At 35.3% G+C, this 19,340-nt stretch overlaps 1 protein-coding gene across 1 annotated transcript; it reads left to right on the forward strand.

The window, feature by feature from the left end:
- Positions 1 to 253: 253 nt before the first annotated feature.
- On the forward strand, positions 254 to 12,908 carry LOC136840203 (uncharacterized protein DDB_G0284459-like). The gene is made up of 9 exons (XM_067106707.1): positions 254 to 329; positions 2,777 to 2,981; positions 3,923 to 5,191; positions 6,167 to 6,283; positions 9,309 to 9,494; positions 9,768 to 9,889; positions 10,907 to 11,018; positions 11,545 to 11,689; positions 12,730 to 12,908. The coding sequence occupies exons 3-9, from the start codon at positions 4,160 to 4,162 to the stop codon at positions 12,906 to 12,908; spliced, it is 1,893 nt and encodes a 630-aa protein (XP_066962808.1). The 5' UTR covers positions 254 to 329; positions 2,777 to 2,981; positions 3,923 to 4,159.
- The last annotated feature ends 6,432 nt before the right edge of the window (positions 12,909 to 19,340 follow it).

A 19,340-nucleotide genomic window follows, 5' to 3' on the forward strand; every position in this document is an offset into this window, starting at 1 on the left:
ATATCGTTTGTGTGGTTATTATTTCTCTAACGATTAATTGTGATCACAAATTCCTTTTTCAATATTTTGATTATTGCTTTCCTAATTCCATCTCTGAAGATCGTGTACTCACTTGTTCATAGCCTTGACGGTATGCACCGACCTCTCTGATTGGTTCGTCTCGCCGGGAATAGAAACTCGGCGACCATTGGTCAAAATTCTCCTTACTGCCTCGCCATTGGTCGAAAACAGACGTGGGAAAATTCAGAGGCTCAGTATCAAAACAAACCCGTTGGAGGAGAAATCGTGATTGTTTTGGTGTCTCCGGGAGGGTGAATAATACGAATATGGTAAGAGGGAGAGTGAGGAAAACGTGAATAGAGAGTGAGGGAAGCTTGAGTAATGATTGTTTTAATTTAATTAGACATTTAGGTGGGCACAGGCTAGGATTTAGGTTAGATACCCGTGCCCGAATATGGTTGCCAACCTGGACTCGTGTCAGATTGGCCATGTTTACCCCGAGATTCGTCATATATTTAAAGTGTTCCCTAAGGGGTATTTCTTGTTTCGCTCACGCATTTATCGGTTTTTATTCCCAAATTGAAAACTTCATGTACACACGGCCATTTTAAGTTCCCTAACCTAACCTAATTTGACATGTTACCGATGTAGGTCGGTGGGTCAGGATACATTCGCCTGCTAAAGCTATAATATGTAGGTTTCTGCGTCAGAAGTAGTTTTTTTTTGGCATTTTGTCTTGACTTTCTACTAATATGACCCTGTTGCTTGTGTGTAGCCTAGGATCGTTGGTAATTTTTCGGAAGACCCCAGCCACCCATTTCGAAAGATGCCAGTTACCCATTTTGCATGGAAAACCATTTTGGGATTTTCATGCAGAAATGGCCAGGAAATGATAGGGTGTGGCGGAATACAAACCCACAAACAAAACAACACACAACACTCACCCTGATCTTCGGTTGCTGGAGATGGATAAAGGTCCACGGTCGCCAATCACAGCACACAAAAACCACAAAACAAAACTTAAAACCGACCCTCCACCAACAACGAACGAAAAAAAAAGAAGAGATGCATGAACCATATACACAACAAGAACAGCACACTAACAAGAAAACCAACAACTCTCAAAAGCACACAAAAAACTGTCCAAGACCAAACGACTGACCGGCACTAGCTTTGACTCAAGACTCACTCAAAAACCGAAAAATCCTTCACATATTCCACAGACAGACAGCGCCGTAAACAAACTAACGACCTCATCCCTCTTCCAACAAACGAAGCACTCACTAACGACAATTACACTCTCTCTCTCTCTCTCTCTCTCTCTCTCTCTCTCTCTCTCTCTCTCTCTCTCTCTCTCTCTCTCTCACAACGTTGGGAAATGCTAAATACAAACAGATTTATTCATCCCTCTATAAGGGCACTAAAAGAACCTAAAAATACCAACCTAATGTAACCTAGGAGTGTGTACTGGTTACATTTTTGCCGTATTAGCTATGAAGGGGGTTGGGGGCCCGGTATTGTCATACCTTATAAGTCATAATTTGATTCATTATTTTTCTCTGTTATTAAGCATTTGGGAAGGTTATGTATTGAGAGAAAATTTTTTTTTTTAAATATAAATTATAAAGTGGGAGGTGGCTGGAGTCTTCCAAAAAATAACCAGATCGAATGCAGAGTGGGGTCAGGGCTACTGTAGTAGGCATGCTATGCTATCTTGTTTCAGAGGGATTATGGATGCTGTGCCTTACCTGGCAGGGAGATGGGGTGCTTTTCCCCCTTGGATCCCCCCCTGTCCCCCAAATAAGCTGTGACCCTTTACCCTACATTCCAATCAGTGGTGGGAGTAGCCTAAGTTTACTTTTGAGCTCAATACCAACTAAATATTCAGCACTTGACCTTAACTTAGAAAAATGCATTTATCAGATAACTTACAGATTTAGTCCCAGTGTTCTACAAACTTGGGTGTTCATGGTGAAGTCTGTATGGCAAATCATGTTGATTTCCTTTGGACATGCAGTATTTTCCTTAATAACTTATTGTACATTTTTCATAAAGGTATTATGCAGATTATTGTACATTTTTCTTAAAGGTATAATACAGATTATGATTTTGTTTTGAAGGTAAAGACTTGTACCGTAAATCTTTCTTCTGTCTGAAAGACTAATGTTAACGTGTAGAATATTTAAAAAATCATACTTTAATTAAGGTATCATTTCATCATTTCATATTTGGGGGTCGATACTTGAGTTCCCTTCAGCCTCCAGCTGTTTGCTTTCTACCTTTTATTTTCCTACATTTCCTATAATCTCATTCCACCTTGTAGTTCACTTTCTTCAACTTTGCCCTGCTCCAGTTTTCATCTCTCATTTAAGAGCTATTCCTTCATTGGAGCCCTGTAAGTGTCTAGAAATGTTTGCTCAGTAGTTTGGTTAAACTAATTTATAATGACACTGTAAGAATATGCTTATACTAAATAGGGTGCATTTGTTGGAAGATAACATAAAATGAAAGTTCTGTGTGTGTGTGTGTGTGTGTGTGTGTGGGCGTGTGACTTTGAACTTTGTGCTGTCTATTAGAATGTAAAAAAAGAATTGAATGTGCATTACTGAAAAAGTCTGATTATTTTCTTAAACATAGCCATATGATCTGCAATATAAAAGTCATTGTTTTAAAGTTTTGTAATCTGAAACTGTTAGCAATTGATTGATAGAGCTGTAATCATAAACTGAAAGCTTTGAATTTTCTATTTGTGTAATGCTGTTGTTCTATGCGGCAGAGTTTTCATCAGTGGAGGGGTAGGACATCGGATGCCAGTACAAGTGGCATAGAATCTGGTCCTGTGACTTCGGTGGAGAACTCTCCGGATATTATCCCAGGCACCCCAGAAAGCTCTGACCAAGATTTTAGCAATACCCCCGATCTCATCGGTTCGGGTTACTCAAGCCTAGGCCTCTGCGTAGTGAACGTGGTAGTTCCAGAGGGTAAATAAAACATTCTTTTCTTGTCCTAAATTTTATTTGGTTTGTTGTAAAAGCTACGTGATCCAAGAAAAGCACAAACCATTACCCAACTCTAGTGCTTGTGTTTGTGGTAGTTCATGATATTTTCGACTATGTAATGAGGCAGTCTTTTTAGATATTTATAGTCCCTTTATTGTGCTGTTTTTGATTAGCATTCCTCAGTAAATTACTCCAATTTGCAACATTTGTTTTGCAGTTGGGAGTTTTGGCTCAAGAGTTTGATTCTATATTTCATTTAATTTTTCCACAAATGTATCTTTAGCCAGATTGTTACTTCCTTTGTTATTTTGATCAATTATTTTTAGCTTAAAATAATGATGATTGACTGCAAGAACCACCTTGTTCTGCAGGAACAAATAAGGCAGTGAGGTTTCCTCATCCTCTAGTTAACCACTTGTAATGAGACAGTTTGGAAAATGTTCTTTTACATATTGATACAGGCAGTCCCTGGTTATTGGCGGGCTCGGTTATCGGTGATCTGGTTTTATGGGGGTTGTCTAGCGATGAAAATCTGTGATTTTCAGCGCAGAAAGTCGCCAATTTTCGCTTATCGGCGCTGATATGTACCTAACAGAGGCGCCAATTGCCAATAACAGAAAATTGATTTTCGCTTATTCGGTTATCATCACGCCGTCAGAAAGGAACCCCTACCGATAAATTGGGGACTGCCTGTACTGGTAAAGACATTAGGAAATGGTTTGTACTTTTTAAATAAATGTTTTTCAATTTGTGTTTTTATGTCTTAGTTCATTTTGCAACAGTTGAGTAGTTGTTTTAAATACAGATTTTTTGCTTGTGACCTGGACATGAGTGGATGATGTTATATATATTAAAATTTCACTGATATTATGGCTTATCCAGTGTACAGACTAATTCCACCATCATTTTATGTGTGTTTGTAGGAGTAGCAGTGATAAAGTGTATGTACCAGAGTCTGATGATGAAATATTAGAAGATTCAGGCTGTGAAAACAAAGTTGTTTTGGAATCAGAAGGAGAAATCATATCAGATTCAGAAGAAGAGAGTCTTCCAAATTTGAAAGAAGTCATAAAACCTGCTGGCGGAAGCAAGAAAAATGATCTGCCAGACCTTCTCCTTCTTCGTTGTGTGCCAGTGCATCATCTCCTCCTAAGGAGAAGATGTTTGATCATCTTCAAGTTAGTGGCAAGAAGCAAAATGGAAAGTTAATGAGTAGCACTCCAACATTGGACACGTCTGGTTGGCGGAGTTCTAACAAAGCAGGAGCAGATTCAGATGAAGATAATGACAGTCCTATTTTTACTGGAAAACGATCTAAAACCAGATGTTTAATTGAAAGTGATGAATCCTCAGTTGAAAGTGAATCTGATGTGTCTGAATATTCCCGAAGTGGAAAGATATCCAGTCCTGACAACAGTGACGACTCTTCTCAGAAAGATAGTGAAGCTGATTACTCAGAAAGTCCACTGGAAAACAGAACAAGGAAGAAGGAACCCCATAGCGAGATATTAGATGAAAGTGACCTCAGCATACCTCAGTATACCAGTGTTTATCAGAAAGGAAAAGGTAAAATTTCTCCTCAGCATGATACTGAGAGCCAGGAATCAAATGAAAGTCACAACATTGCTGATTCTTCTGGTTCTTTAGAAGAAAGTCCTCCCGTTCCAGTAATTAAGAAAAAATTGTTCAGTCGAATAGAAAGTGATGATGAAGAGGCATCTGTAACAAATTTGAAATCTGCGACACCACCAAGTCGTTTACAAACAGAAAGTTGTTTGGATTCCTTTATATCTGCCTCACCAGAAAGTGTAGAAAAGGTATCTCAAGGTGCCTGCATTGGAGTCAGAGAAACGGTTACGCCAGTGTCTTCCCCAGAAAAGGACAAGGCACTCACTCCTCAAGAAAAATATGGGCACAAATTTAAAATAAAGAAGAAATCCCCACAAATAAAAGAAAACTTGCCAAATTCCTCAGGCTCCCTCGTCAGTATACCAGAGGTCCAAAAGACTCCTCAGAAGGACAGCACTTTGAATGAATCTGTAGGAAACTCGTCACCCCCTTATTGTAGCCCTTCACCTAACAAGAATGACAGTAAATTGATAGTATCACCAAGCAACCAGTCTCTACAATCATCATTCGTTGTAGCAGATCTAACATCCTCAGAAATGAAGATGAAATTGAAGGAGAAGAAGGTGGGTTTTTGTTTAATTATTGCAAGACACTTTATAAATTTTATAAGGAAATTGCAAAAGTATAAATGTTAATAGGGAAATTGATAAAAGTAAACCTGCAACTTAATAGATCTTAATTTAGCAGACTTTTGTGCTTGTCAGCTACCATATTATAGTTATTTTTTCTTATGCTACCTTTTGGATGTGATCATTTTTTTTATATCTCTTAGACTGAATGTTAAGAGTAATGTAGAGGTTATTTTAGGTAGGAACTACGTGGAATTGCTGTTAACTGTAAGATATCTGGAAAATACTAACGTGCAGGCTATAGGGTCTTTAGGGGGTTCTGGCCTTTCTGATAAGTAACAAAGTGTCTCTCTAATTTGAGCTGTTACTGTACAGCAGAGCTTTATTTATACTAAAATTTGCAGTTCCACCTCTTTTATTTATTTTCCTTTTAATACTTGAAAGTAATAAAGTATGGAGTGTAGCAATTAGGTAGGGTAGCATTAATATTAATGGTTGTCCAACTGTTAGGCTTTGAAAGCTTGATTGGGGCAAGTTAGTTTTAAATCATGTTGCCTGACTGGGTGAGTAAGTCATTTATTAAATAAAAATATCCAAATTTTCAGGTGGTAATTGAACAAAATTCTGTACCTACTGTGAAATTTATGCAATAGCATTGCCTCTAGGATGAAAGGTCCTTCCCATGTAACTGTCTGGCATTTTTGGGTTTGCCATACAGGGAAGTTATTTCAAGCTGATTATATTGGCGAAGTTGAAGAAGTCAACACTTTTAATCATAGGAAGTGAACAGAACTTTGAGATTCTGTTTGTCAACTTAACATTAACATAGAATGTGGAAAGGTACTTGGAACTCTATTAAGAAATATTTTTCTCTCATAGCCCAATAATGTAGTGGTATTGAAGCTGATGCAGTGAACATTTTCACTAACATTCATGATTTAATGTTACACCTTTATCCTACTGTTTCAGAAATTATTAAGGACAACTAACCTGTCTGCATTGCCAGATGGGGGCTCCAAGATTAAAAATCAAATTCAAGAACTTGAGGAAGCGTTGTCCAATCTCAGCGTCAACAGCGTTGAAGGGGTAAGCATTTGTTGCTTGCCTTTATGTAAATGTGTGACTGTTTCGTTAAGGAGGTTTTACTGATTTCTCCAAATATATATAAAATATGTACATGAATGCAAAGGAAGTTATTCCTAAAAAGGAGAAGGGAGTAAGAATAATAAGCCAGTGTCTGTTAAGCTATTAAGTCATACTATACTGTATAACTTAAAAATGTCCATTAACCCTTTAACGCCGAAGCCCTATTTACAAAAACGTCTCCCGTATGCGGCGTTCGGTGAGTTAGCGCGAAGCGGAAAAAAAGTTTTTTAAAAAATCACAGCACGCTTAGTTTTTAAGATTAAGAGTTCATTTTGGCTCATTTTTTTGTCATTGCCTGAAGTTTAGTATGCAACCATCAGAAATGAAAAAATATCATATATAAATATTGGAATATATGACAAAAAAAAAAAACTCGTATATAATTGTATACAAATCGCGCTGTAAGCAAAACGGTTAAAGCTAATGACTTAATTTTTTTAGTTGTATTGTACACTAAATTGCGATGATTTTGGTATATAACAAATTTTAAAACGATCAAAGCAACACAGAAAATATGATCACAAAATGATGCATGAATTAAGTAATGCTTGCGGATGTAAAAATTTTTTTTTCAAAAATTCACCATAAATCGAAATATTGTGCTAGAGACTTCCCGTTTGTTGAAAAATGAAGCTAATTGATTGAATATTACTAGACTGTAAGTGTTTTAGCTTACAATTGCAGTTTTCGACCATTTCGGTCGAGTTAAAGTTGACCGAAAGTCGATTTTTTCTATTTATCGTGATTTATATGAAAATATTTCAAAACTGATAAAAGCTACAACCATGAGTTATTTTTTGTTGTATTGTAAATGAAATTGCGCACATTTTCATATATAAAACTTTATGTAACAACTAATAGGTGCAAATATTACGACAACGGGACGAAAGAATTTCTGAGATGTTCGGCCGAGTTACACCGCAAGCGTAAGGAAAATGTTTTTTAAAAATTCACCATAAATCGAAATATTGTGCTAGAGACTTCCAATTTATTGCAAAATGAAGGTAAACAATTGAATATTACTAGAATGTAAGAGTTTTAGCTTACAATTGCGTTTTTACCATTTCGGTCGAGTTAAAGTTGACTGAAGGTTGAAATTTTGGCAGTTATCGTGATTTATGTGAAAATAAAAGCTACAACCATGAGCTAATTTCTGTTGTATTCTACATGAAATTGCACACATTTTCATATATAAAAGTTTATGTAACGACTAATGTAAAATGATGCAAACATTACGACAACATGACGAAAGAATTTCTGAGATGTTCAGCCGAGTTACCGCGCGCAGATGTAAGGAAAAATTTTTTTTCAGAAATTCACCATAAATCGACATATTGTGCTAGAGACTTCCAGTTTGTTGCAAAATGAAGGTACATGATTGAATATTACTAGAATGTAAGATTTTTAGCTTATAATTGCGTTTTTGACCATTTCGGTCGAGTTAAAGTTGACCAAAGGTTGAAATTTTGGCAGTTATTGTGATTTATATGAAAATATTTCAAAACTGATAAAAGCTACAACCATGAGTTATTTTCTGTTGTATTCTACATGAAATTGCGCACATTTCCATATATAAAACTTTATGTAACGACTAATATAAAACAGTGCAAACATTACGACAACGTGATTTAAAGAATTTCTGGCGCGGACGTAAGGAAAAAAGTTTTTTTCAAAAATTCACCATAAATCGAAATATTGTGCTAGAGACTTCCAATTGGTTGCAAAATGAAGGTAAATGATTGAATATTACTAGAGTGTAAGAGTTTTAGCTTACAATTGCATTTTTCGACCATTTCGGTCGAGTCAAAGTTGACTGAAGGTTGAAATTTTGGCAGTTATCGTGATTTATATGAAAATATTTCAAAACTGATGAAAGCTACAACCATGAGTTATTTTCCGTTGTATTGTACATGAAATTGCGCACATTTTCATATATAAAACTTTATGTAACGGCTAATATAGAACAGTGCAAAAATTACGACAAAATGACGAAAGAATTTCTGAAATTTTCGGCCGAGTTACCATGAGCGGGCGTAAGAAAAAGTTTTTCAAAAATTCACCATAAATCGAAATATTGTGCTAGAGACTTCCAATTTGTTGCAAAATGAAGGTACATGATTGAATGTTACTAGAATGTAAGAGTTTTAGCTTACAATTGCATTTTTCGACCATTTCGTCGAGTCAAAGTTGACCAAAGGTTGAAATTTTTGTAGTCGATGTTTGCTACGTCCACTCGGCATTCAACAGACAATTTTAGTCGATGTTTGCTACGTCAACAGGCGTTTAAGGGTTAAAAATATTATTATTAAAAATATCAATGGATATTTTCACCATTAAAAAATATGTCTACAGTATACTTGTAATTTGATGTGATAGACATTTGGCGTATTGTTCTTCATTTCAATGTGTAGTACTGTACATATAAATCTAGAGAAAACATCAATAAAATCTCCTCAGTAAAATTGTTTTCATTGAAATAGAGGTGTCTGAATTGTGTAAATGATAAAAATTGCAAGTACCATATTAATTGGTTATTACTCCATACTTATTGCCGAGTTTGGTTGCTGTTCGTACCCGTATTCCTTTCGTAACTGACCATATATAACTGATAGTTCTGAAACATGGTTTGACCATGATAAAAAATAAAAATGTGTGAAGTGTCACTTACATTACTGCAATGGTTTGCCCACAAAAAAAAAAAAAGGCTTTAGTCTCTGGTGTAGCAAAAGCTTAAGATTAGATTTTGTGGCCTAGATAGGTATAGCTGAAGCCAAGAATAATAAAAAAGAAATTCTGAAAATAAGTGAAGATTTCACAAATTTGTTTCACCAGTTCTGAAAGGGTCTTTTGATTTATTCTTTAAGTTGCTGTACAGCCAACACTACCATGTATGATTTTGATTTGTAAATAGAACTTTTCATTGAATGTGTGGCTTTGTATTTTATGTTAATACTTTTCTGTTTAGGAAACATCTATTCATTCTGAGACGTCAGTATTTGGCACGGCTCGTTCTCCTGTAGCCAATATCTCCTATGTCAAGAGTCCACCAGCCAAGAATAAGTTGGAATCCTCAATTGTTGTGGTTGACAGTCCTCAGACACCCGCTTCACCAACACTGAAAGAATTGGAGAGGAAGCTTGAGAAAAAGAAGGTATGATAAGTTTTATATAAACTTTTATTTTCATTATGCATATTATACATCATACAGGGTATTGTGAATGTATTGAGTACTTCTTGATTTTGATAATTTTCTATGTCACTGACAGCTTTTCTTTATAACCCTTAATTGAACTTTGAATTCTCTGAAAAGTAATCATAACCCTTAAAATAATTATTTCAGTTAATTTTTTTAGGTTTTCTTATGATTTTGGAACCTACACTGTAATCATGTCAAGGGGTGAAAGTGACTTTGGATCTTTTTCAGATTAGGTATAGCAGAGCTGATTTAGGGAGTCTCCCAGATGGTGGTATGAAAATGAGAAAGAAAATGCAGCTCCTGGAACAGGAAATAGCACGGCGAAAAGGAAGCCTTTCAGAAATGTATCGGTTAGTGGTCACAAAATATTAATGGGTGGACAAACCCTTGTTGCTTATGCTAGGTTTACTGTAACTTCTGACAGACTTTCATGAGCCTCTCATTGCTGTTGTTTTGTAATTCTTTTTTTACTCTGTAATAAAAACTGAGGGCTACTTTTATTTTTATCTGTGGGCAGTGTTAACTGATTTTTCCACTTTGATTTTTGTTCTCTATTCTTTGTGTGTGTGTGTGTGAGACTGAATAAACTTGCAGTTACTTATTAACCACTTATTTGCACAAATGTTCTGTTTGATGCGTGACATGAATCCATTGTAAACTGTTCCTAAGGTTTTGGTAGTAAGTTGGCCACAGCACCAACTGGAGTTAATACGCTTGAAATTTGGGATGTTAGGTACTTCAAGGAGTGGCCTCTACTGTCTGATGCAGGAGTCCTTTGATACATCCTGCACATATTTTAGCTTCATACATGTGCTGTTCTTCTACAATGTTTTAAGACAAGTGCATTCATATGTCACTCACGGCCCACTATTGTGGATCATTTATAATTGCTGGGGAGAAATTAGAACGAGCAAGATATGTTAGACTCATTTCTAGCTCTGTTGAATTCCTGTAAACTCATTTCTACTTTTGTTTATATTGAATAGTCAGTTTATTTTTTTGTTGCCAGCACATCTGCTTTCTCTTCTATGTATGATGATGATCTCCGATTTCCTTCTCGTATATATCTTCCCTGTTCTTTTCACACAGACCTCTCCTACACACTTTGTCTTCTGTTGATGGTGTTTGCAGATAGATCATCCAACAATTCTTTCTTCCTAGTACCTCTAGTCTTGCATGGTCAGTAGCTATGTGCCTAATTGCACTTTCTTCATCTGTCAACTTGGACTATGAGAGCAATATCTGAATGGGAATTCCTTTACTAATATAATTCAATGACTTTCAAGACATTTTCCATACTTCTGTTTTCTCTAAATGCTGGAGTTTTTAGTGTGACAAGGCTGAATTAAATGTTTTATTTATTTCAGTTTTGATGTAGATCAGGGAAAAACTTCACAGGTGGTCGCAGAGGTTAAGTCGTCTGGAACTGAACTGCTTGGGGAATTAGAATCAAAGAAGAAGAAGCTTGAAGAACTCAAAAATACGTTTGCTTTTGTGTGAACTTGATTGTTAAGACAAGGCAGTTACCTTTATGCCTCTACCAAATAATGTAAATTGCTAGTGCCTATTGCATTTTTAAAATTTTGCTCAATTTGTTATAGATCTTAGGAATAAGAAACTAAAGTTTTGATGCTTTTTATTAATGTTTAGATTGCTGAAATGACAAAGGTAATTTTGATATTCTGATAATGCATTTTCATTTGCTTTTAATGTTACAATTTTGATGCATAACTTAACTGTAGACTTAATTTTTCATGCCCTTTCATAATGGTATTTAGCTTGTGTGTGTTTGGTGTAATAATGAAAATGGGTGATAAGAGCAAATGACCTTAATTACTAAGATACAGTGGGACAAAAAAAAAAAAAAATTTGGAAGTTTGCCCTCAGTACTCCTGGAACCCACATGCAGTGTTAAAATGCTCTCATGAATGATACTTAAAATAAAAAGTAATATATATATGCTTAAATCATTAAATTTCGGTAACAATGTTGATTTCCGTATCAGATGGTCTATCGAGCAGCAAACCCCAGAAGTCTTCCAGATGGCGGAGCAAGGCTTAAAGCACGCATAGCCAGTTTAGAAGGATGTAATGATGTTGCAGTTAAGGAGAATATTGAGATGAAAACGACCCAACCAGATATTATCACAGGTAATTCTTTTCACAGTGCAGTTAGTTGTCAGAACCCATATACTGTATCTGCACAGTAATACCTACATCTTGTGGCTCATGGTTATATATGCATTACTTTTTTCCTTTGAACTTAAGGCTTGTATATTGTGTTGTGTTTAATTATTTTTGGAAACTATCAAAAAAATTATTTGTTTGTTACTTGCAGACTTAATAATGGGTAAATTTAGTAAGACCAATCACTGATAACTTTCAGTTCTACATCTTTTGTGATTTTGAGTCAGAAGTTAAGACTTAAACATTTCATTTACTACTGAAAGATCATGTTTCGTTTGAAAGCTCCTATTTCTTTGTTTATTGTACCTTTTTCATTGTTGTTCTGCGTCTAGCCTTTACAATGACTCACCTTCATATTGCATTTTTTCCTTCTTACTCACATTTTCCCTATATAGTTAATAATTTTTACTTGTTTCTATATACTGTATGAATTTCATTGTGGTTATCTATATGTAATCCTTTTTAAGTATGAACCTTCATGATTCTCTTGGGAGTCATCGAAGGTGAACATTTCTCTACTTAGTTTAAGGTTCATGGAGGCACTCCAGTGCTCTAGTAAATTTTCACTTTAAAGATGCATAACAACACTATTACCACCACTAAATTATCAATGCAGATGATCCACATACAGTGTATGTATAATTCTTCCTGTCTTAACATATATTTGTTTTGTATTAAAGTGTAGTTCAGAGTTTCAAGGAAACATAAGCCATACATGAAAGATAAGGATGGTGTACTCACTCAAAAAAGTTTGTAAGTGCACAAAAGCCACCTCAAGCAACTATTGTGGTTGGTGTATTTTAGGAATTTAATATTTTTGGAGCATTGGAGCATATTAAATAAGATCCAAACTACTCATTAAGAACAAAGCCTTTGGGGTAGCCTAACTCGGTGGTATGGTTACTTTGTTAATTATTAATGATGAGGTTTTTTAATTAAAGTGTAATCTGTATAATTTAAAATAGATTGTTCATTGGGAGCTTTGACAGTTTAATATTTTCCAGTGGAAGGACCCAAGATGCACTACAAGCAGTCAAAGTTAACAGACTATGGGCTTGAGTCTACAGTAGTATCAGCATCAAAGGATTATAACGTAATCGTGCAGCATTTGATATGGATGCCATGTATGACATTGCGATGGACTATGGTGCTTCGCAACTATGGAGAAAAATCTCTTGAGTAAGTACACAACGGAATTTATGTGCTAAACCTTTTACCTGTATGAAATTAGAATATATTCTGAAGTACCTTGTTGTTTTAAGGACGGACATTTTCACAAACCATTTGCTATATCAGAAAATTTTATATTTTTAAGATTTTTTACAAGTATTAAAGTAAGCATTGTAATGATAATTTCTATAATGTGAAGGGATACTTTATATACTTTATGATTGTCAGATTTTCCGTTTGCAGTGCAATGGAAACAATTCCCCCAAAATTTTGTTTATACTCTGGAGGAATTAAATTTTTAATCTTTTTTTAAGAGCGGGAACGGGAGATGATCAGAGTGACAGCAGAAGCTGTGCAAGAACTCCATGATGCTTTAGAAAGTGCTCCCAATGTTGATGAAGTGGAGGAAGAAGATCCGGATGAACTTTTAGTGCCATTGATGCCCCACCAAAGAAAAGCTTTGGCATGGTTGCTGTGGAGAAAAGTCAGCTTCCTCGTGGTGGAATACTTGGTAAGTTACTGTAATCTTGAATAAAGTCTAGGGCATTACCTAAAATTCTGTATTCAGTTACCTAATTTTGTAATTTTCTTTTTCATTTTATGATGGAAGTATGTTGAAGAGTGAAAATTATTAATATAAAGGGTGCCAGTGTGGTGACTGACTTCGCATTTCTTTATTTTCATGAGGCTTGCTCGAAGGATTTTTCTTAGAGGCAATTGAAGCAAAGTAAAGTTGAAGAAGTTGAGCAGTTAGGTGAGAATATGCATAGAGCGAATGCTTCTCAAAATATGTTTTTCTGGCATGGAAGATGATCGTTAGATTTTTGCTCCAATATAATGTATGGCAGATTCTGGAGGTAGTGGGAAAAAGAATGCCAGGTGAATGGAGTTTAGGAAAATTTTTTATTGGATGTTTAATTATTGTGAAGGCTAATACACAAATTCTTTAATGTCAAATATATCACATGAGTAAAGTATACAGTAAATGATATAACATATGAAAAAGCAAAGCCAATTGTAAAACAGTTATAAGGAGAGGAGAAGATAAAACAAAGTTGGAGAATAATAATATTAATATAGTAATGTAAAAGAAAACTAAAAATTCCAGTGCACCAGTAGTACATGAACCAGTATAAAGGTTGAAGGCCAACTAGTATTCTTTGAATATGTGAGGACCAGGTAGGGGTTTAAGGCCTTTTTATTACAATATATTAAAGTTTTAAAATTATTTTTTTTTTTTGTATTTTTCAAGACTTCAAAATAGGTAGCAGTTTAAGGAATATTAATTTCTAGATTGTAGGATGTGTTTCCTCTCTAGCAATATATTTTTCATGTAAGTTTTGTTCATAATCAGGAACATCTAACCAGGAATTATGAAGACTACTGTGTTTACTGGGAAAACAGTTTTGCTGCATTATGTATGTAATAGAACATGGTGTTTGTCAAAATCTAAGTCAAAGAAGTCTTTCTTTCATTGAAAGATAATTTACAACTCCCTTTCAGCTGATGATATGGGTCTTGGCAAGACACTTACAATGATAGCCTTGATCCTGAAGCACCGTGAACTTGTCAAGGATGGAAAAATATCTGAGGATTTTGTGGGTCTCAATGATTCTAGCCAGGAGAGCGATGCAGAAAAAAACAGCGATGAAGAGAAGTGGATTCAAAAGAAAAATTATGTTGGTATGTATAATGTTGCAGAGGGTTGATTGTAATGAGTGGACCTACAACTCTTCTGTTGAAACTATAGAAATATACTGATTTATTTGTCAGTGCCTAAATTTTGCAGTGTTGAAATTGAGGTAGATTCAGGTGCTGGTAATTGAAGATTCAAGAAACCAAAGTAAAATGGAAAATGGGCAGCAGTTGTGAATGCTCTAGAACTTCAATCGGTTGTACAGAGATTTTACATACATGGGTACTTCCCAATGGAGGGGTTGTGCCATCAATGCACCTCACATGGTGCACTGTAGGCATTAATAGAGATGTTAGTAGCTTTCCTTTTGAGCCACTTACTTGTACCTTCATTCCAATATATAGTATATGCTTCAGTCTTAGAGTCACCACTAATTGTTGCTTCTTGATGCAGCCATTGGATTTTCGAGTTCCACCTTTAAATCTCTCTCTCTCTTGCCTTCCAACCACTCACCCTCATCACTTCATTGTCATAAGCACTGAATGGCTGTAAGTTACCCAGTTTTTTGCTTGACTTACATGGAGATGTTGTGGTATTTTTCCACTTTAGTCAAAAGTATTCAGTAAAATATCAGTTGGTTTAAATATTGTAAACTCTTAAGAGTAACTATTTTATCTTCTAAGAAATAAAGTGCTTTAATGTTTGGTGTGAAGCATGACAGGACAGCACAGACATGGCATGCCTATTCAATTTACAGGTCTTTTGTTTTACTTAAAGCCTAACACCTAGTACATTATATTGGCTGGAGTTTCTCATTTGATGAAAGAGCTCATAAGGCACATTTAAACGGAGTATTCTGTATTCCATCACTGTAGGAAATCCTCTCACTCATTATATCATGAAAGTCACTTACTGCTAGGCTTAGAATAATTTAGCTGTGTGCTGTTGTACTCTTTCTTCCATCATATTTGTTAACTTTCACCCAAGGAAGTCAGAGTATGAGAATTTCATGAAAATGAATTTCTGTACTTAATTACACCTGGCACAAGTTTGTGTACTTAATTACACCTGGCACAAGTAAAGCAGAATACAAGTGATTTAGTGCATTTGCAATTATTACAAATGATGCATTATTAATTCTCAAGGAAAATGATAATGGAGAGAATTCTTGAAGGAAGCTATGTTATTTGGACCAAGTGTCAAGATTGCTTTGAGTAACAGTAGGGTTTCTCTCGAGTGGCAATATAATTTTCTATATAGAGATCAGCTCAAAACGTCATTTGACCTGTGGATTATTCATCTCTTGATAGTGTGTGTTACAGGTCATTTTGGCTTGAGTATATGAAGAAGGTTGGATTAATGGAACAATTATTCTTAATAATGTACTTGTAATAGATGGGCTTGTTTCTGTTTCTGAAAGTCAGGCTCCTCCATTTTCTATTCTTTGCATTGCATACAAACAGGATTTAAAAAAATGTTTTCATTGCATTACAATGGTAGGCATTAAACCTTTGTCTTTGTTATTATTATTTATTTGTCTAACCCAGCCACTGATGCTGCAGTACAGTATTGCAATACTAATACATATTGCAAATAAGATTGATACTCTTCCTGACTTTATGCGCTGAATATTTATTGCAGACAAGATTGATATAGTACTCTTATCCACTATATTTGCATTGAATTATATAAAAAAATAATGTAAAGATGATGAAGATGCTAATTGTGATTTCTCTCCATCAGCCCTTCCCAAGCGAAAAAAGCTAGTTCCTTCAAAGGTACTCTGGTAGTTTGTCAGCTTCACTCTTAGGTCAGTGGGAAGGTGAGGTCAAGAAACGTGTTGCTAAAGGGAATTTGAAGTGCCTTGTGTATCATGGTACCAACAGAGAGTATGATATTCGTGCGTAAGTTAATTTGATTTATTTAATGGCAAATAAACCTGCATAAGTGTTATGAGAGTTCCTCTTGGATGCTATTGAAAATGCGTTTTGAGAGTTCCTCTTGGATGCTATTGAATGGTTTATTTCTGATTTTTTCAGCTTGGCTCATTTTGATATTGTAAGTAACGACTTACCAGCTTGTGATGAAGGAGGCTTTTCCATCTGGCAAAGGCTATGAGAAAAAGCAATAAAGATGAAGTCCCAAAGGTACAATTTTGTTTCATGCATTTGTTTTGAGAATAATCAGTTTGTTAATTTACATAGCACAAAATTTTAATGGCATGCTTATATTCAAAGTATAACATACCATGTTTCATGTGGGAAAATTAAATATGTGAAAATGTATGTTTCGATATTGTGGTTTTTCAACCAGAGAGGTAAGAAAGTCTAAATTCAGTGTTAAAGGATAAATTCAGTGTTAAAGGACTAAAACATTTAATATGGCTTCCATTTAAAAGTATAATTTTTTTGTATGTTCTCAGGTCAAGGCTAAGAATCAAGGAAGATTGTTTCAAGTTGGATGGGCAAGGATTATTCTTGATGAAGCTCATCAGATTCAGAAATCACAAAAGTAAAACTTCCCAGGCTACCTGTTTGTTGCGGTGGCACGCAGATGGGTTTGACTGGAACCCCGTTCAGAATAAAGAAATGGACTTGTATTCACTCGTCCGGTTTCTCTGAACAAAACCATTTGATGATTACACTGTAAGTTTCTTCTCTTTCTCTCTCTCTCTCTCCCTCAGACTCATACAGAATGTCTCAAAAATACAGTGAAAAGTCTTCTAGTATGACAGCCACTAAAGGAGTAGGCAGGAGGTTGTGTTTGCCAGTTCGTTTTACTGTAACGAAGGGCATCATCTGCAATTCCTATAAGCCGTCACCAGTGTAGGTCATAAAACTGCCAGTTGGTGTTGATGCATTTTTTAAATGCCTGAAACTTGAAACTCTTGTGATTAAAGTTAACAAAAATGCTGCTTGGCAAATGACCATAGGAAGCATGTCAAAATGCAACAAGTAGCTGGTAGTACCTTGTAGTAAAGCTTTTGGGAACTAGTATTTCATGCTAAGCTGCTGAAGATATCTCAGGCAAAGATAGAACATCTAAATCAAAAATATTTCGATTTAGATCAGCAAAGACATCGTACACATTTGTGAATTCTGCTTACATAAAATTAGCTTTTTCTGACAAAACTCTAAGAAATAAGTTCAAAATATTGTAGTTGTTTCACCCTAAGGAGTAGCATCTTCATTTAAAAAGTTAATTTTCATTTCAGTCACTTTAGATGTTAAACAATTATGAATTGATGAAGTACCTATGGTATTGATATGATGACCCTTTCAAGTTTGGAAGTGGTTGTTCTTACTAGTATTTCAACATAATGTCTCCAAGGCTTATGGCATGTCCAGCAGGGCTTTGGTCCTTTCATGATGACTGTAGGGCACATGGGTAGAGAATGACTTGTGCATTTCATTTTGATAGGTATGTGTAGCAGTCAGTTATAAATAATGTCTGCAGCCTGGTGTGGAGCTTTGATAAACGTAAATTGGGCTTAACAGGTGCATGACCTGGAAATTCTTTTCTTATAGAAATTGTAAAAGATTAGTCCATTAGTGTGGGAAGTAAAAGTTATGACAGCATATGAAACTAATGACTGAGGCAAAACCTTTTTAGTAGTCCTTAGGTTTAGAGTAGAAATCATGAACATATCTTGAATTTAGTCCTTTTGCAATATTTGAAGTGTAATGCAATTAGTAATAGGCATCTTCATTCAGCAAAGTATTTTGTGAGGATGAACAAGGTTGATTTATTATTCTTTATTTTTATGATGTGTTGGAAACTCCAAGTATCTAATAACAGTGCTCAGGGAATGCGGAGATTGTCACTCATAGTGAAAGCCCTCATGCTGCGGAGAACTAAAGACCAGGTAAAATCAGTGTTTTAGTACCCTGTCATCCCCTTAGGAGTTAGTCCCGTCAGTGCACCTCATGCAGTGCACTGTAGGCATTACTTAAGGTTGTTTGCAGTGTCCTTGGCCCTTAGGTAAAATCTCTTTCATTCCTTTTACTGTACTTCCATTCATTTTCTCTTTCCCCCCCTCTCCTAACAGTCGATTCATAGTGCAACTGTGAGGTTTTCTTTGTGTTACACCTTTCAAAACCACTTTACTGTAAGTTTTGTTTCAGCTGAGTGACCTCATAGGTCCCAGCACTTGGCCTTTGGCCAAATTCTGTTTTATTCTATATTCGTGCACTGTGTCCTAGCTGTAGTTTGCTGTTTGTGCACTTTAGTAACTTTTTAGTTAACACTGTGACTATCGAAAGTAACTATGTCTCCTGTTTTGTAATTCTGTCTATGGAAGTATTTAATTTTTGGTTTGTTTTGCAGATTGACCAACAAACAGGCAAACAGTTGGTCGAGCTACCTGAGAAGAAGATTGTTCAACACACACTTAATTTAACACAACGAGAAAGAGAAGTGTATGACCGAATATTCCAGTTCTCGAGGTATGTACACTTATTGCTAAGTTTTATTTTGTCGAATTTTATTTTGATTTATTACAATTTATATCTTATTCCATAATTAAATTTTAGCATTATCATTAAAGGGTAATGCTTATCAGTTGGTAAACATTTTGTATTTGATAATAAATAAATGGATATCGTGGCTGGTCCAGTTGTTTTATCGTGAAATAAGGGTCGTCACAATTGTCTACTTGAGTTTCCATTAGAAAATTGATAACATCGTAGTTCTAGAAGTTCTCTCAAATCATTCAAAGGCATGTTGTCTACAGAATTAAAGGGAATTGTCAAGACTTATGATATTCCATTATTTTTAACATTTTATGTGGTTGGTTGATACCAAATTTTT

Source organism: Macrobrachium rosenbergii, chromosome 1 (genome assembly GCF_040412425.1).
Source record: "Macrobrachium rosenbergii isolate ZJJX-2024 chromosome 1, ASM4041242v1, whole genome shotgun sequence".
In the NCBI taxonomy this organism is placed as follows: domain Eukaryota; kingdom Metazoa; phylum Arthropoda; class Malacostraca; order Decapoda; family Palaemonidae; genus Macrobrachium; species Macrobrachium rosenbergii.

Coding starts and splice junctions, on each gene's coding strand:
- LOC136840203 (XM_067106707.1), top strand. CDS start 4,160: ATGTTTGATCATCTTCAAGTTAGTGGCAAGAAGCAAAATGGAAAGTTA. Junction 9,495..9,767: donor GGAAGCTTGAGAAAAAGAAG/GTATGATAAGTT, acceptor GATCTTTTTCAG/ATTAGGTATAGCAGAGCTGA. Junction 11,690..12,729: donor CCAACCAGATATTATCACAG/GTAATTCTTTTC, acceptor AATATTTTCCAG/TGGAAGGACCCAAGATGCAC.